Source organism: Gavia stellata, chromosome 2, assembly GCF_030936135.1.
Source record: "Gavia stellata isolate bGavSte3 chromosome 2, bGavSte3.hap2, whole genome shotgun sequence".
NCBI classification, from domain to species: Eukaryota; Metazoa; Chordata; class Aves; order Gaviiformes; family Gaviidae; genus Gavia; species Gavia stellata.
Genome location: NC_082595.1, coordinates 110871051 through 110888645, shown reverse-complemented (window position 1 = coordinate 110888645; position 17595 = coordinate 110871051). Strand labels below are relative to the sequence as shown.

General features: G+C 39.4%; 1 protein-coding gene across 1 annotated transcript in view; it reads right to left on the bottom strand.

Annotated features, from left to right (window-relative positions):
* Positions 1 to 17595, bottom strand: part of KIF13B (kinesin family member 13B) — a 125394-nt gene that overhangs the window by 67020 nt on the left and 40779 nt on the right. The window contains exons 3-8 of the mRNA XM_059832010.1: positions 6947 to 6962; positions 4825 to 4885; positions 2987 to 3079; positions 2161 to 2341; positions 1666 to 1753; positions 141 to 275 (exon numbers count right to left, since the gene is read on the bottom strand). Coding sequence (XP_059687993.1) covers positions 141 to 275; positions 1666 to 1753; positions 2161 to 2341; positions 2987 to 3079; positions 4825 to 4885; positions 6947 to 6962 — 574 coding nt within the window. The remainder of the gene's footprint in view (positions 1 to 140; positions 276 to 1665; positions 1754 to 2160; positions 2342 to 2986; positions 3080 to 4824; positions 4886 to 6946; positions 6963 to 17595) is intronic.

The following is a 17595-nucleotide window of genomic DNA, read 5'->3' as shown; positions in this document are numbered from 1 at the left end:
ACAAGGGCAGGAGACTGCAGCAAATGACCTCCTGAGGTCCCTTCCAACCAACATTTCTATGAGTCTATGAAATATATTAAAGCAGGAGACACATATCCAAGCGTAACTAACATTCAGACCTTGTAATTTGTTTTACTTACCCCTGATTGTACATCATAGAGCGTGTGGGTGAGGATAATCTTGAAGACTGCATGGGATCGACTGCTCTCCTCATTCATGTTGGTTGCAGCCACTGTTCGAGATTTGTTGCCCTCAGACATCAAGGACTCGATGTCCTAGATACAATTGTCACAGCCATAAGCATATCTGCATTAACATTCTTTTCAATTATGTACCGAAACAATCTCATTTTGGTAAAATACAGCAAGTATTTTCCCACTAAGCTTCCCACTGTTTATTCATAAAATGTGAGGAAAAAAAAATAAAATATTGTGATCTCCCCTTCAAAGACTAGAAATCACACCATGTTGTGACATGCATATTCATCCATTACCTCTACCTAGATATTAAATTACCAACAAAAATAATGCACCTGCCTGCACATAGCAATACTCAAAAGCAAAGAAAAAAGTGAGGAAACAGCAATTCATGTTTGAACACTGTAATGTTTTAGCCTCAGTTGTCAAACACATGTTCTTGAAATCTGTAACACTGACATAAGGCTCAAAGTTTTATAAAACAGAACCACGCTAAACAGGTCATTATGTTCCTCCTACATATAAGAGCTTACACAGTCCTCTGATACGTTAAGTTGTGACACTTGAGAAATACGCAGCTCCCCTGCTTAACTGTTTTACAGCAGTCCTGTAAAATAGTTAAAACCTTAGAGTCTTGGGCTTAACTTTTATTTAAGCATCTTTAGCCGGATGATGCTAAAAAAATAAAAAAAAAAAAAATCAAACAAAAGACCACCACGGACCACTTTGACTCTGTATGCTGTATTACACAAAGCTGCTGGGCAACATGTAAAGCAAAAGCATGCAATGTGTCTTGTCTTAACAGAAACCACCAAAGAGAGGTAGATGAATACCTGGAGAGACTGCAACAGGAAGGATTGCACCATTTTCATGTTTTGCTTAAGATGACAGAATTCCATCCCGTATTTACTCATTTCTCCTACAGTACATTAATGCTTCTTAAAAATTAGGGCACTTCGTGAATACATATATGAACATTTACTATCCAGCAAGCAAGTTTCATGCAATGTTCTCAAGTATCTGTGTTGCAAACAACCATTAGTTTATAGGTCCAGTGAGCCTGTGTGCTACTGGTAAGTGAAATTACTAGGCAATAGCATGACAGCCAAAAAGTGACAAGGTGTGGTACTGAAAGCCTGTCTCTGCTAGATCCTGGTTCTGTAACTAATCCCAGAACAGTTTCTCATGGATACAGCGTACACTCATCTTAAGTTTGGGAGGAAAGCTGTTTCATTACATAGTTGAATTACTTCCAGAATTACTGAATAGTACAGGATGACGATGAGTTTCTGCTCTTAACCTTGTTCTCCCCAGCGATCGCAATACAACAATCCTACAGCTCTCTTGCTCTAAAATCCATGTTATTGCCATCGCAATTAGGAGTAGCTTAATGATTTTGTCCTGCTTAAGGGACAGTACCCTAGTGTTTAGGATGTCAACACAAGCCTTTCATAAAATTGATCCTTACCTTGTAGCTAGCAACAGCTAGTTTGGATAGGCCATCTACGTAAGGACCGTAAACACTGTGTTCTCTAACTTTTAAAGACTGACGGCTTCTGGTTGGAAAAAAAAAGTTATTTATAAGCACGACTGACTTAAGACAACATTTATAGAAAGTCAGTTTCTCACTGACAGATCTCAAACATGACGGTCTTACAAATACCGTAATAAAGCACAGAACAAGGACTATAATGCAAACAAAAAAGCCTTATGTCTACACGTAAAATGCTGACAGACGTTTTTGTCACTTCATAAAAGCTAGCATTAGGGTGAGTTTACTCCAAGCTTTTAGTCTTAACTACTTTACTTTGATTTAAAATGAAAGGACACTGAGATCAGGAAGAAGCAAAAGTCATCCTATGCAAATGGCCTAGATGGGATCCATTAAGGCAAGCAAGCTGGTTGTGGAAAGGAAGAGTGTATGACAACATACTACAGTGCTGTTGACACACAAATTACTTACCCTTTGGGGTCAAGAAGATCTCTGACCTTCTCATTGTATATCTCCATGTAGGATACTTCCACTTTGAAACTCTGCTCTTCATTTTCCTCTTTCTGTGCTCTTTCAAAGAGTCCACTGCAAAGTCTAGGGATTAATCCAGGCTGGTCAGCAGTACCCATCATTGTGTATGATTTTCCAGATCCTGTGTGATTGAATCTATGATTAGTGTATATGCAACAAAGTTTCTTGCTGTGCAGAACATGAAAAGAAAATAGAAGATGTAAAAAAAAGTAATTTGCATTTCAGTGAAAGATATTTGTGCAGTTTTCTGTTTTACAGCAACCAAAACACCATTTAGCTAAAGACTATTTAATTAAAAGGAAAAGCAAACCTTAGTTCAAACTGACAGAGAAGGCTTTTTCAGGTAGGTACAGTCTCACTGTAGATGACAACCCACTAACACCCACATATATGCCATAATGAGAAAAATCAGGTGCGCAAGCATGCTGATTTTTGCATATTACATTTGAAATTACGATTAATATTATTCCAACTACGGATGTAGAAAATATGAGTGATGCACTGAACTCAAGGTCGATCATGATCATTCCAAAGATTATAATCTAAGGTGTGAGAAATAAGGGTAGCCAACAGCAACAGACAAAATCCTATTTCTCATCCTGTCCACCTCTTATCTAATGTTACAAAAGAGAAAAACATTTCTTATCTACATTACAAGGCATTTCTCCTGAAACAATGTCACAACAGCCGTGAAAATAATCTCCAGTCAGAACGTAACACCTTTTGCATCAACGGTATTTTTTGCTTACGTCCAGAAGGGACTTACCAGTTTGCCCATAGGCAAAGATGCAAGCATTATAGCCTTCAAAGGCATTCTGAAGGATATTCTCTCCAAGGCACTTGAAAACAACATCTTGACCTAAGAAATAAAACACACAAGCTAACATTGTAACACAGCAACAGATTCCCCCTACCCCTTGATTTGGATCCTTCAATAATTATGTAAAAGCAAACAGTTAGTGTTTTCCTGCTGGTGTTGCCCAAATAATGTGTTTAGCATCCAGTATTTGCTCGCTCTACAAGAGCGAGACCATCAGCCAGTAGACGTGCTCCAGATTTATGCTACTGTAAAAATCAGAAGCTGTGACTATCATGCATATACCTCTATGTGCTTAAAACAACATCCTATCAACGTTCACACTCAGAAGTTTTATCAGCAGAAAATCTGCCACCAGCTGCGGAATTTCACCCACTGGTGAATGACACCACCTCAAAATATTCTCAACCCATACATTTTAACAATTGCCATTTGATTTTAATCTAGTGGTCTACTAATTGCTCTAGATAATTTTACTGTATATGTACAAGGTATTACATAATACCACGAGGAGATTTTTGCAGCGAAGGAATCACAACTATGTGGGAGATATTATAGTACAAGACACGCATTAGGAAAATACAGGGTATATCACTTCTTTTGTAATTGAACTAAATCTGTAGGAACCGCTTTTTGCTCCTTTCCCAAGCAGAGGAAGAAATGCTTAATATATTTCAGTAGTATCTATTTAAACAAAACTATTTTCAGAATTTCTTTTACAAGCAGAGGAACTAAAGTCTGAACAAGACATGGCAGAACTTTATGGACTGAAGAGTCCTCTCAAACATGTTAACGTTCCTGAGAGCTTTTCCTTTCTCTCATTGACTGAAGTCTGTATCTTTACATCCAAGCCCACTCAGAATTTTATGCATGCAAAATTCCCCATCAAAATTACTAATAGCTGTGTCTAGCTAAGCACAGCAGAATGGTTTTGGACCAAACACATCCAATGTATAACAGATCATAACATAAGCGACATAGGACCCTCCAGTAGTTTGAGAAACAAATTTACCTTCCTATGTAATTTCTATGGCTGAAAGTGTCATGGTTTTCTCAATTCCTCACTATATTACTATTCATTAATTATTTGCTAGAGAAATTAAAACCTAGAACATATGCATCTTTTATTTTTCATTTATTTTTTAAAAAATAAATGAACAAGCTTAACTGATTCCCAATTCTAAGAGATACCAAGTATCAAGGGAATAGGTCACAAGAGTGGCAAGTCCAAATATATTTCGTATTTTACCATAACTATTTGCCAAAATGTGCCACAATAATACACAGAAAACTTAATTAAATACATTACACATTCTCACCAGACCATATGAATTCACATACCCCTGTATTAAATTAGGCTTTTTTTAATACTCCATCATTAAGTTCTAATATGATGCCAAAATCCCATCAGCACTGTGAAACATGAAATTACATACACTAATGTATGTAAATGTTCCTCAAATCCTGAAAAGGAACGGATTTGATGCTTTTAAAATGATGGACTTGGAACAGTATTTTAAATAAAGATGTAAATATGAGTAACCCGTTATTGTGATGGATTTCTCAATTTCCTGCACTGCAAACAGGTAGCAATGCCTACTGCTATTATCATCTTTAGAGAATAGAAACAGGAATGACTGAAGATTTTCCTCTTTCTTTTGACAACAAGCAGTCATATAGGGGAAGGCACTTCATGCCATGTGGTCTGTGCCCTGTAGCAAATACTGTATTTTAATTAGATCATTCGCACTTGGAGACAACAAGCACAAAGCTACAGTAAACATTACCTGCGTATTTTTCTTTGACAGATTCATCCATAGACCAAAAGCAGTGATCGTAAGCAAACACCTGTAGGAAAATAACCAGGAGGAAACCTCATAAAAAACCTGTTGCCAAATTAAACTCGTTATCCAAATTTTAACAGTGCTGTGTTATGTTGGCTAACACCATGCTCCTCAGGGCCATTCTGAGCATAACACACATTCCCACAGAATTACTTATTTTCTATGAGTTTGAAGCCTAAACAAACACTGCATCTTCCTATATGCAAGCCTGTTCCTCGCTTTTATTTGGTTTTATTTCTTCCTTTCTACCGTGTTACTCCTATTCCGTGCTCTCCCAAAGCTCCCCATGTGGCAACTGTGTGGATGTCAAGGGTCTCTCCTTATCTTCCTTCAAACCCATCCTTGCAATTCATTTTTCACAAGACTTGCTATTTTGCAAACTGACAGATGTCCCCTGGCTGCTTCTGCCTACCATCTCCCGTGTCTCTCGCCTGCATAAATTAAAAACGAGCCTTAGGGCAGGCACCTCTTTCCGTACAAGAGGAGTATGTATTTATATACTGCTGACAAACAGAAGCAGTCGTCACCGAAGTCTAATACTTGTAAAGAACAATATAGAGCAAATGAGTTTTATCATGAGAAGAGTAACACTATAATCTTTTTAAATAGAGAAGTTTCAATTTTGTGGTAAATCCATTTAAAAGCCCACAGGCACTTGTCTTCATGAAAGCTGATCTCCAATAAGACAGCACATATTTTGGGACCTCAGGCTGCAAAAACGGGCATTTGCAAAAACAGCTCCCCTGGATACGTACTGGTAAGAAAAAAAATTCAGGGTAATACCTGACGTACATTCACACAGGCAAAATTCACTCTGTAGGATATAAGAAAAGGGAAGTACGATGTGTTGCTCTTTGGCTGTTTATTTCTCCCCCGAGCTTAATGACGGCTGCTCTTTCCCCTTTAGATGTTCTGTATTGCTATGTAGCCAACGTTTGTATCACTTCAGATCACGTTGGCAGAGCAAGCGCACCATGTCAGCATCTCACACCCACCTTCTGAACCCTCATGCCATTGTTTCTGAAAATTTTTTTTGTCTGTTAACACATTTTCATGTTCCATTTTAGCAAAGTTTGTTGTCTATATGCTAAAGGCACTAACCATGAACTAGCATCTGCATAGGTAATCAAACTCAACACTTCTTAACTAGTAAAGATTGTAGGAACAAAATATGTTGCGTCATACCTAGATCAATTCTGAGAAAACCCTAAAAAGAGATACTGAGTCTGTAGTGAATTACCTCAGTTACAGCATTTCCTAATAGATCATATCATGGAATCTGAAAAACCATTTAAGGACTCACGGAGCAACAAAGCAAACCTTCCTCAAGTATTTATACTAACTAAAATAATTAGAAAAATTATGCAAAGGTTGAAAATCCATACTACCAACACATCCAAACTTACTACCTACGTTTATGAAAATGCTTAGTGTAGCAAAATCCTTGAAATATAAATAACTTATCTTCAAAAATACACTGCTTTCCCCCCCCCCCCCCCACATTAATGCCCCAGCATCAAAAGACAAAAGTGGTTATTTTACATGCTCTAATTGAGGAAACAACAGCCTGTTTAGTTAAAATTAAGGGGTTTTGGTTCTTTGAATTTATTCTCCAATTAAGCATATTATTATAACATCCCACGCCTTCAGATTATTTCATAAAACACCACTGGCTACATGACCACATCAATAAAGCTGAATCCTGATATGCTAGGGTAGAGACAGATATCTGCATACCAAATAGAGAGTCACGGGACCATAAGCCATAACAAGAAAATGGATTTGCTTTAATACAAATACCAGAAAATGCTTTTAAAAAGCCCACAAATAACAAGTAGTCTGTAATGCTGAGTATGTATGTTCTCATTTGTTCCTGTGACTCATCTTTTGGCACAGGCTGTACAGTGCTCTTCTGCAGCGAGGAGATGCTTTGAGTTTCTTACTCAACAGCTGATCAACTACAGAGCTGTTTTTCAAAATGCTTTTAATATTTGGATAACCCAAGACCGAATAAGTGATACGACAATTTTTCACACACTGATTTAACATGCATTAAAGCCCTTACCTTTGGTTGGGTCCTACTGTTCCCCGAAGCATCAGGAGCAGAAAGGATTTGGTACAGGGTTGGGGTAAGAAAAAGAAAGACAGAAGAAAACCAAAGACTGTTAGTTGTAGTGATTTTAGCTTAATTACTCTATCATTAATACCTTATCATGTGTATTTTAAAAATTCATTTCTCTCCTCAGATCTGCCCCTGCTTACAGATCCCAAGTCATTTTATAAACCAATGCTTATCTCTTTTCAAGAGTAAGGTTTGAGATGCTGTTCTATTTGAGTAAGTTGATTTTGAATTCAAAGTCATGGATTATCCTCATGCTGTCACCATCTCTTCCCATCTCTCTCTCTCTCTAGTTTTGTGGGTGTCACTGTCTCTTAAAAACAGAGTACCCAAGCAACGTAAAAATTTCCAAAACCACTTGAACAGGAACTTTAGCAGAGCTATTCAAGAGGAAATTTCAGGGCCCAACCCTTGGACTTGCCCAACTCAGTTCTCTCACAGCTGCTGGGACAGCAAGGCAAACGTTTGTTTCCCTAAAAGAATGAGCAGAGAATAGCAACTCCTTTAATCTCTTACGCACATAAAATTTGTGGGGTGTGTGTTTTTTTGTTTGGTTTTTTTTGTTTGTTTTTTTTTGGGGGGGGGTGTTTGTTTTTTTTAAAATAACAAGTACAAAATTACTAGAGTGACCTTTAAAATAACAGCACAGCATCAGTCAATGGCCCGACAGCAGGTTACACAGCCTCCCCGCATACAGAAGACTGGAGAAATGCAGCAAACACACAACAATGAGGAACCAATATTCTCCTTGTCCTGGACCTTCCAAATGAGATTAGGAAGCTCTTGATATCAGTAACAAGTAAAGTCTTGTGACAAGCATCACTGATTTCTTTTGAACAGAGCAGGGGAAAGACATGGGAGCCATATAAGATTACTCTCAGAGTTTTTGCCATTCATATGGGTTGAGAAGCGAGTTTAAAAATAGTAATTTATCAGCATTGTCTCTCAAAAATAATTATTTGTTACGCAAGTCCCTCATCTCTTTTTACTCAGGCTTGGATCTAATATGCGTATCTGTTTGATGTAACAGGAACAACAGTGACTTTGGATAGCAGGTCGGTGTGACCCACTATGCAGGATGATCATTTAAGTCAAGGTTACCCTGTGACAGCCATGTCGCCGGGTCTTTTAAGTAAGCAATAACAACATACCACTTTTCCCCCTGCCATCCGGCTAAGTTTGAATAAAGGCTCTCCTCTCCTTGGCAGCACGCTTGGTGCAGGTTCTCGACTGTCTCTGTTGCTGCTGGGTGGGTCATAGATATGGGGGCGCATTGAGGGAATCTCCTTCACCAGGGCTTTGATCCAGACACAGAAGACACCAGAGAGCCCGTCTCGATTACTCCAAGAGAGACACAGGAGCATTTTTTTGGCTTTTTGTGCTCTGAAATGCTAGTGGAGCATTTTGCTGAAGGACTTCACTGGAAACTGTTAAGCGGCTTTTAGGTGTGCTCCTACTTGCAAGGCAGGCTTATTCCTATTCTTACAGGAAGATCATTCTCCTTGTAAGATAAAGAGAATAGCAATCCTGGATTCTGAGTTTGAGTTTAGCACTCAGAGATGTGACGCTGCTCTTAATTCAGCAAGCAGTTATGCTCATATTCCCCAGCCCAGTTCCAAGGTGGGATTATATTGCGACAATGCGGTTGATCTTTCCAGCCCTCAATACAGGACGTATTAGTGAGTATTTGGATTAAAGCAGCAATAAGGATATAATCTCAGAAGTCCTATCACATATACAATTTTAAGAGGATGGATTATGCTAGGCTATGTAAATCATCAAGCTTAATTTAAGACCTGTAGTCTGAACTAAATATCTCATTTTCTAAAGAGCTGCACAAACACACAAAACCATGTCTCACAGCCTCGCTTAATCCAAACAAGAGCAAACGGAAGCCCTACATCTAAGAAACCTGGCGTACAGCATTTAGGATACAGCACAGCTATCTAGAGCCGTAGCTTGTTCTGTGTAATTTGGACCAAGAGAATAAAGGGGACAAATGTTTCCCTAAGGAAAGCATTAACGGCAACAGCATCACCTACAGAATATGTAGCATCACCTACAGTTCAGGGAAGTATCTCCTACAACGAAACACGGATGACAGCAACGTATGTGAAGAACACTTCCTATGGTTAAGGCTGGCATTAGCAAAAAAACCCCAGAGGATCCTAATATTGTCAACTTGTAATCGTAATGACGAGTAAAGAATCACATGTAGTTCTAAAGCAGAAAAGATCATGTACAGTTGTGTCACCTGCAAACTGCTCACACTGAAACCCATGTCCAAACCAGTGTCTGCAAGGTAGGGACTGAAAAGGAGCACACAGCGAAACGATCATTGCAGGACTCAAAGCACCCGTCCAGTGCTATCCGGCGGTTTCCCCCAAGGATGCTGCCACTTCAGAGGTGCAGGCAGGACTTGCTATTATTCCTTGGCTGACAGCCCATAATTCACATCTATCTCAAATGCAGCAGAAAGGTCCAGGACAGGAAGGGAAAACTTATCTTTTAGCTACTGAAGGATGTCACTAAGATGTTTTCAGCTACGTATTTTCACTTGAATCCAGACTGACAGGACTTTCCTTCGCCAACTCCCCGCTTTCATCTTTTTTCAACTCAATGTTGAACAGAAGTAAGGGGAATCTAATGTATCTAGGGTTTCTAAAATTAAAAAAGGAGAAAGAAAATACTCTAAAACAACTGCCTACATTTATTACTATTCTATTTGTTTCAGCCAAGTTAATATATATGCCATTTCAAGAGTGAATGAAGACATGCAGCCCTGAGTAACCATTTCTATCTAAGCTAGCTCTTACATGCTCTAAGGTTCTTGACCAAGACACATTTGCTTTCATACAAAAATGCTAGTGGTTTCACAGATCTTATGCACAGTTTAAACACCGGATAAAACCAGAGCAATTCCCAGGTGAGACCATCAGTATATGTTCAACACCACTACTGCTTCTGGTTTTTAAAAAAATAGAATCTCCAATAATTAAATGATACATTCAAGCACAATAAACTACTCTGTTCAGCCATAGTTATTAGCGCTATTTTAGTAATATCTCAGATCAGTTTTTACTCTGGCTTTCCAGGTTCAAAAGCAGAGGGAAGGTATAGCGACCTTAAGTATATTAGAGATCTTGCAAATCTGGTGGGGAAAACACCACAGCAAATCAGCAGAGGTGAAACATTACTGGGGAGAGGCGAGGATAGCTCAGACCTTATCTATTCTGTTTGGCTGACCCGGCAGCTCAGCGATCGCAGCCAGCTGGCAAATCAGCACATGCTCTAAATCAGTCACAGCACATCCTGCTGCTTGCCTAAATCAGAAATAGGCAGATGGGGCAAACGGGAGGAGGAGGGTGGGAGGTGGCAAGTCAGAAAGCAGGAAAAAGAGGTACAGAGGCTGTAGAACATGATCTGACAAGCCAAGCATTTTTTTTTCCCCTTTTTTTTTTAAAAAAAGAACATTTCCTATGCCAGCAGTGACCACAACAACATCCAAACTATAAATTTGGCTGATACTGCTCAGTGGCACAAGTCTACGTACGCTGGATTTATGGAATTGAAACATAACATTTTACCGTTTTCAGAAGCTTCTGGAAAAGCAAAATATAGTAAGAATTTGCAGGTTAAAAAAAGAAAAGGGGAGAGGGAACAGTTACAACAGTAACTATGAATTAGGGAAGTCTCAGCAAATTCCCAGAAATTTTTACTGCTTTCCACTTTCAACCTTCCATAACGATTGCAAAACCAAGCATATCGGATTCCAATGTAATTACTGCTATTTTATGCCCTTCAGCAGGAACTGCTCAGCATAAACTCTCAGAAGTAGCTAAAAATGCAACTAGAAAAACATACTGATGGGGAAAAACTACTTGGGGTTTAACAGCAGAAAGGTGTCAGTGTCTCCCAGCAATCACTCGGTAAGACCACATCTTTACGCTCCCCGCTGAGTTAGCTTGCCTTAAATCAATTTGTATTCACACACGTTTTATTACAAGTAAAGTTGGCATCGTGTGTCACAGTAATTTATCCTTCGGATGCAGAACAACTCCACTTCGTAGCAAGTTTATTCTTTTTAAAGTTTGCACAGATATAGTCCAAACCACTGTGTTTCTGAGACTTCTTAAATCTACTTATCAGGTAAACTGTTCATACCCCGTATTCACAGACCCTGTTATAACACTCACAACCATCATGCCCGCTCCACACTTCCAAGCAAATCTGGACGAGAAATGCTATGCTGTAACTACGCCTTCACTCTCACTCAGCGCACTGGGAATATCAACACAACAGGACAAGCAGCCCCAGAGCTGCTCTTGGTATCGAGTCAAAGGAAAGAAACTGTAGTGCAGCACCTGAAGGACAAATGTCCGATGATCTGCAGAGGTCCCCTCCAACCTCAGCCATTCTGTGATTTTTTTAATAATTTGTTGCAGATAAAAGCAGGACAATAACAATGCTGGGTTTTGACACAAATGCACAACTGTGTCATATTTCAGCTATTCCCTGGGACCGAATAACTAATGCTACACTGGGCAGAATTAGTTGTCCACACAAATCTTTCTTTCCTTCCTTTCCCTGGTTAAGTATGCCCCAAATAGTACCTGTATGAAAAATTGTGAACTATCATGCTCAACTTCTTTTGTGGCTTCTGTACAGGGTTTTCTCTCACCCCTTCTCACTCATTCACCTGCCATAAGCGTCCTCAACTCAAACACCACAGGGTAAGTGTGCTTGAGAACACCTCAGAAAAATCAAATATCACATTCACAGAACCTTAGCGCAGAGCTTTACTAAGCAAATGTAGGCTCTGTTTGAAGAGCGATGGGTTAAAAGGTAACAGCTTTCATGGACTGAAAGGTTTTTCAAGAAAACTCATTCTTCAAACAAGACTTTTGAGCTTGACCCCTAGCTGCATCTCGGAAGGGTAAATACTGGGCGTAGATGGAGCTGAATACCAAAAGGACCTGTGCAACGCTCATGCTGCCTCGGCATTACATACCTGCCTGTAACAGGAGGCAGGATTTAAGAAACCACTACTCTGCGGTCTTTTCTTTTGGAATAACAGGCTTATTATTTTCAAATTCACCTTCCACCGTGAAGAAGCAAATATATCCTCCTCTGTACGACAGGAGCTTCCTAGCGTGGAGAAGCTGAGAAGTGGTGTAGGAATGACTGCAGAGCTCTAGCACCAGCAAGTCTCAAGGCAGACAACTTCAGGCACACCAGATAAGGGTGTGGGCACAAAAAAGTATCAGGAAGATCTTGCATTTGTTTGAAGTTTAGGAGCCTGGCTATCTTTCTGAAGCAAATCCTTTAAATGGTAGCTTTTTTTTTTTTTCCCTATCTGAATAAAGGATTCAAAATAAGGTTTTCTGGAGAGCCAGCAGTTAGTTAGAAAAGACACTACAATGTTCAAAGTTTTGCTGTTTAAATTTCAGCTGCAGAATTTCTTTCCTGACATAAAAGAAAGCCAGCCAATGGTGAAATAAAATTTAGACAATAAATTTAATTATTTTACTAGCATAGACATAATTGAAAGACAGCAGTACGACAACTGATAAGAAATAGCAGAATTCATGGAGAAGTTGTTTCCTCTCTTTCCACACGTATCAGACAAATACAACTTGCAACACATTTTGCTGCTGGTAGGCATACAATGAGAGGAAATGTCAGCTAAATCAAGTTTGATCACTTCAGGCTTCTTTATCCTACGCTACTTAGAAATCCATTTTCCCAGAATATTTCAGAAGATAAAGTGCTTAAGGTTGTTGGGTTTAACAGTTTATAAATATTCTTTCCCCATTTTTACACATAGACCAGGCGGTACTGAAATGTTGAGTCCCGCTAGATGACATCCTCCAATTACTACTATTCTTTCGGAGTCTCAATTTTACCTCCATAGCGACACAGAGCTCTCCGAGAAAACCATGCTGCCCTATTTGAGCAAAAGATGTTTTTGTGAGCAGAAACAGTCTCTTTAAAACAAAATCCCCAAATACATCAAAGAAAATGTGAAAGAGCATACACAGTTCAAAGCCTAAACTTGTGTAGCTAAAAGGAACAAAAGTAATCACTGTTACTTGGAAAATTCCTCCAGTGCTCCAAGGCATTCCAGGCATAGTTGGCGGTTACTTAGTTTCTACTGACAAAACTAATTTTTGCCAGCTCACTCAAAAAAAAAAAAAGCCGCAAAAAACCCAGAACTTGGGCTGAAGAGCAGCTTTGTGGGTTTGGGGTGTTTTCTACTTGGAGCTAAATTTTCTGTATTGTTAGTACAATAATCTGCTTAGTCCTGACCACATTCAAGTGGTGCATGTATCCCATAAAGCTTGTGTTATGACAAGGGGATTACAACTTTATCCTTTTGTTTGTAAACACTTAGATGTTGGGATACTATTGTGCTCTAGAAAATGTTTGGTGAACAGCCAGTACCCAAACTTTCAATTCCTATTGTGAATTTCAGTATTTTTTAATAGGGCCTGATGTAGCTACCATTTTATAACCGTGGGAGGGAGGGAAAAAAGCCCTCTTACAACTTGGTAGCCAATTAACTCCACCAATAGATGTCCAGATGGAAACACGACGGTCCTAGCCCTGGGATTTGGCAGAAAAATCTGTTCTGCCTCTGGGACAACTGCACAACTTGCTTTAGTCAAACGCGATCTCCAGCCAGCCAAGGAGCTGCCTGATGAGCTCCCGAAGGGGCAGATCGCACAGCATGTGTGTCTCCGTATATGTGTACGGATGTACAGAAACACATACGATAATCTTGTTCTACAGCATCAACTAATGCAGGCATCTATATGCACTGCGTTCCCATCCAGTATAACCTTTAATTTAAGGCAGGGGCTAAAAAGCCAAGTCACTGTTATACAGGATTAAGCCTAGAACGATCTACTGTACACTAGGCAAAGCACAGGGTTTACACTAAAAGCTGTAAATGCTCACACAGCCATAGAGATATAGGATAAATCTACAATTAGAGAACTGGAAAAGGAGAGCCACATTGCAGGCTACCAAATCATCGGAAAGTATTTTGGAGGAAAATCTCTCCACCTGGTAGAATAGGTATTGGGATAATTGTGTCCTGATGTGGATGTAATTATGTCTTGTAAAGATACTTTCAAAACCAGTATATTACAGAAGAGGGAAAACAGTCTGTGTTTTCACAAGGCATCTTTTTCAGTGGCACAACAGAGTCTGTACAAACAGCAGTTGTATGAGAACAACTGTGTCATTAGAATGACTTCATCATACTTACAATCAGAAAAAAAAACCAACCTCAAACCCTCAACACTATGACTGTATGAAGAGTGAAACAAGCTCAACAGATCAGAGTCTGACATCTTACTTGGAATGCTTCAGCATTATCACCAGAACTGCCCCAAATGTCACAGCACCGAACAGCTGATTCTGTACTTCCCTTCTCCCGTAAAACAACCAACAAAACCCTTTTGGCTGTGATATTAGAAGCTAATAGCTATTTTTTTTTCTTCTTCTTACAAAACTATTGCCTGAAAACATACATATCAGAACTTTTTCACTCAAAAGTGAGGGTTGGTTTTGGGGGGCTTTTGTTTTTAAAAAGCATTTTACTTGCCAATTAGATGAGTTTCAGCCTGTCCTCTTTGCCTTCCCCAAGCCATCAGCTTCTTATTTCTAAGAGGATCCAAGACTCCCAGTTCAAGGTTTTCTTCACACTGTTAGCCCTAGTTCCTGTCAATATGCAGAATTAATCTGCAATTCGTGCAGAAACTGCGTTATGAAGTCCCAGTTTCAGAACAGCTACCATTCTGAATTTTTTTTTTTTTAGTTTTTTTGCAAGTTGACAATTCATTGTGCAACACAGTGCAACTTTTCTAATGCAAACAAAGCTGCAAAGAACGAACAACTGTGTTTAGACCTCCTTAACTGTAGCTTCTTCACTGTAAGATTTTAAAATGCCTATTTTGAAAATGAGGGCTTTCCTACATTTTTTTCTTGGTTGTCTTCTTGAGCTCTCCTAAATACCACCTGCCACCCATGACAATTAAATTCTTTATCAGCAACTTTCTTCAACTCTTTGAGATTAAATACAGCAAGCACATTCACAAAACAATGAGAAAATTATTTTAAACACAAAGAGAATTTCCACCATAAATTTAATACAGATTTTTTATTTTCTTTCTGAGCCTTTCCAACATCAAATAGCCATGCCCTACTTCTACAGCCTTCTGCCTAGAAAAGCGATTTTGACTTCAGCGTATGAGGCTGTGTGTGCATTTATGGCAGAGCTACCAGGGCAGAGGACCCGTCACCAGGTCTCCTAGGGAAAAAAAGAAAAATTAAAAGAAAATCTTTCAAAACAACTTTGTCTGTGTCTGTTTTCAGTTAGCTACAGCAGTCTATAGCAACATTTTTTAAAGATTTGTCTCACCCTTCTCACTTCAATGTGATCTCAAGGCTTACTGCAATTCTTTGTCACAAGATATTTTTTCTTACAGACTCAGCAAAAGGGTGAAAGTTGGGAACAAGCCAAACCCATGCCAGTACCTCCTCCACCGGTAGAAACGGCACCAGACAACCTCCCCAGGCCCCCTCCCTGCTCACTTCCCTTGTGCGGGATTTGAGAACTGTCAACACTCCCTCACTTCAGAAAGAAAAACATGCTGACATCCACAGAAATTTCTAAGGGGAGTCTACTGGCAGCTAGAAGTAGAAAATAAAGGTGGGAAAGGGGGGGTGGGGGTCCTTTACGAGCACCTAGGAATGAGAACAAAATTTTTTAATCCATGAAAGGGTATTTTAAGAACTTTTTCAGTTCCACCAAGCTCAGCATTTCCTCCTTTTGTGGATCAGCCAGTTGTACCATCTAATTCATGACCTCTACCTTAAACCAGTTTGAGTTTGTCTTCCTTGAAAATGCAAATATATCATCCAGAATCATTTTGGAAGAAAGTTGATGTTTTTCCAGAGGCTTAGATATATTTACACACATGTACCTATACACAAATGTATGCATCCAGTATCATTTGACAAAAAATCAATCTACTTCAGCACCTCTCGGCTTCAAACAAGTAAGAGAACAAGAAAACAGTCCACAACAAAGAACAAGAGCCATTTGCAGAAGAGTATGAAAGGATCTGCAGCCATGGAGGCTCCCAGCCTCCAGAGTAGCCCACAAGCTCTTCATCCTCGTATTAAGCAGGCAATCATTGCAAGTTACAGAAATTACTGTAAGGACTCTTCAACCCAGGGAAACAAATGATTCATCGAGAGCATTCAGAAAATTTTGGCAATGTTCTCTATTTCTTTTAAATACACACTAATTCCCTCTAAACATAATGTGAGAGGTGCCTCTCCTCTGCTTAATTGTCTCTGAGTACTCGCTAATTCCCAGCTACTCTCCTTCCACTGAATTACTTAGGCCATGAAGAAGCTCTACATTATAATACCTGCTACCATATATTTTCTGCTGTAAAGACCACATCCCCAAAGAACTTACAGTCATTTATCTCATGACTGTCCATGCAATTTATATTAGATAATCACAAAGACTGCAACTGGGGAGACACCTTCCAGCTTGATGGTCTAAATAATAAGTCAAACTACCTCCTTCACTTTGTTTTCTGGCTCCGTGAATTTGCCATGTCTTCAAGTGAAGAGTACATCCTCCTCTCTTTGGAAAGAGTGATGCCTGTTTGAGGAGACACATGGACTCACTTCGACTTTAGCAGTCCACCAGACACGAAGCAAGTAGGTAACTTTTGAAATGGGTGCAGTTCAAAAGACAACATTGCTGTGGCCACATTTTGTAAATAAATCGGTCTTCATGTTGTGTTTGCTATACATACAATGTATTCCCAAGGTGGGGAATTTCATTGGTTATAGCGTCCACTTACTTTCTGAATCTCAGTGCAATTTCAGCATCACTGGGTGTTGAAGAGGGCAGTTCCGGGCACATGCACAGTGCAAAACTTTATACCTCAGAGTCATTTTTGGTGCCTCCAGAACCAGGCAGCTGCTAAACAAAGTGTTATTTTCATGTGGCAAGTCTATTCATGGCCTGTTTTGGATCCAACTCCAAATTAGGAACTCAAGCAGTATTTAAAACTACACACACACATTAGAAACCACAAATGATGTCGATCTAGTTGTGTATGGAGGGGAAAGATAAGAGCTGTAGGCAAGCAGGGTTGGTTATTAGCATAGCAGTTATTTGTCTTGCCTCAGTAACTGCCTGAATTTCCTTACTTCAGCACATACACGTTTCATGATCACAGTGATAAGCCAGAGGTTGTTGCACAGTATCTCTGTACTCTCAACTCAAACCTCCCATCGACATCCAAGGAGCCTGGGAGGTGAAAGAACAGCACAACGCATCTGAACCACTCTAGTAAAAAAGGAATGCGAGAACGGCAGCTTGTCAAGACACTGGCATCTCAAAAAGAGCACTTCAAAAAAATCTTGACATATATTAGAAGCCTCAAACATTCAGCTATAGTAAAATTAGTGTTTGGTATCTCTCAAAAAAGAAAAATGTGTCATACTGTCTTTCACTCTTCCCAAGAGCACAGACTACATACCTTCCCTCCCCCGATCAA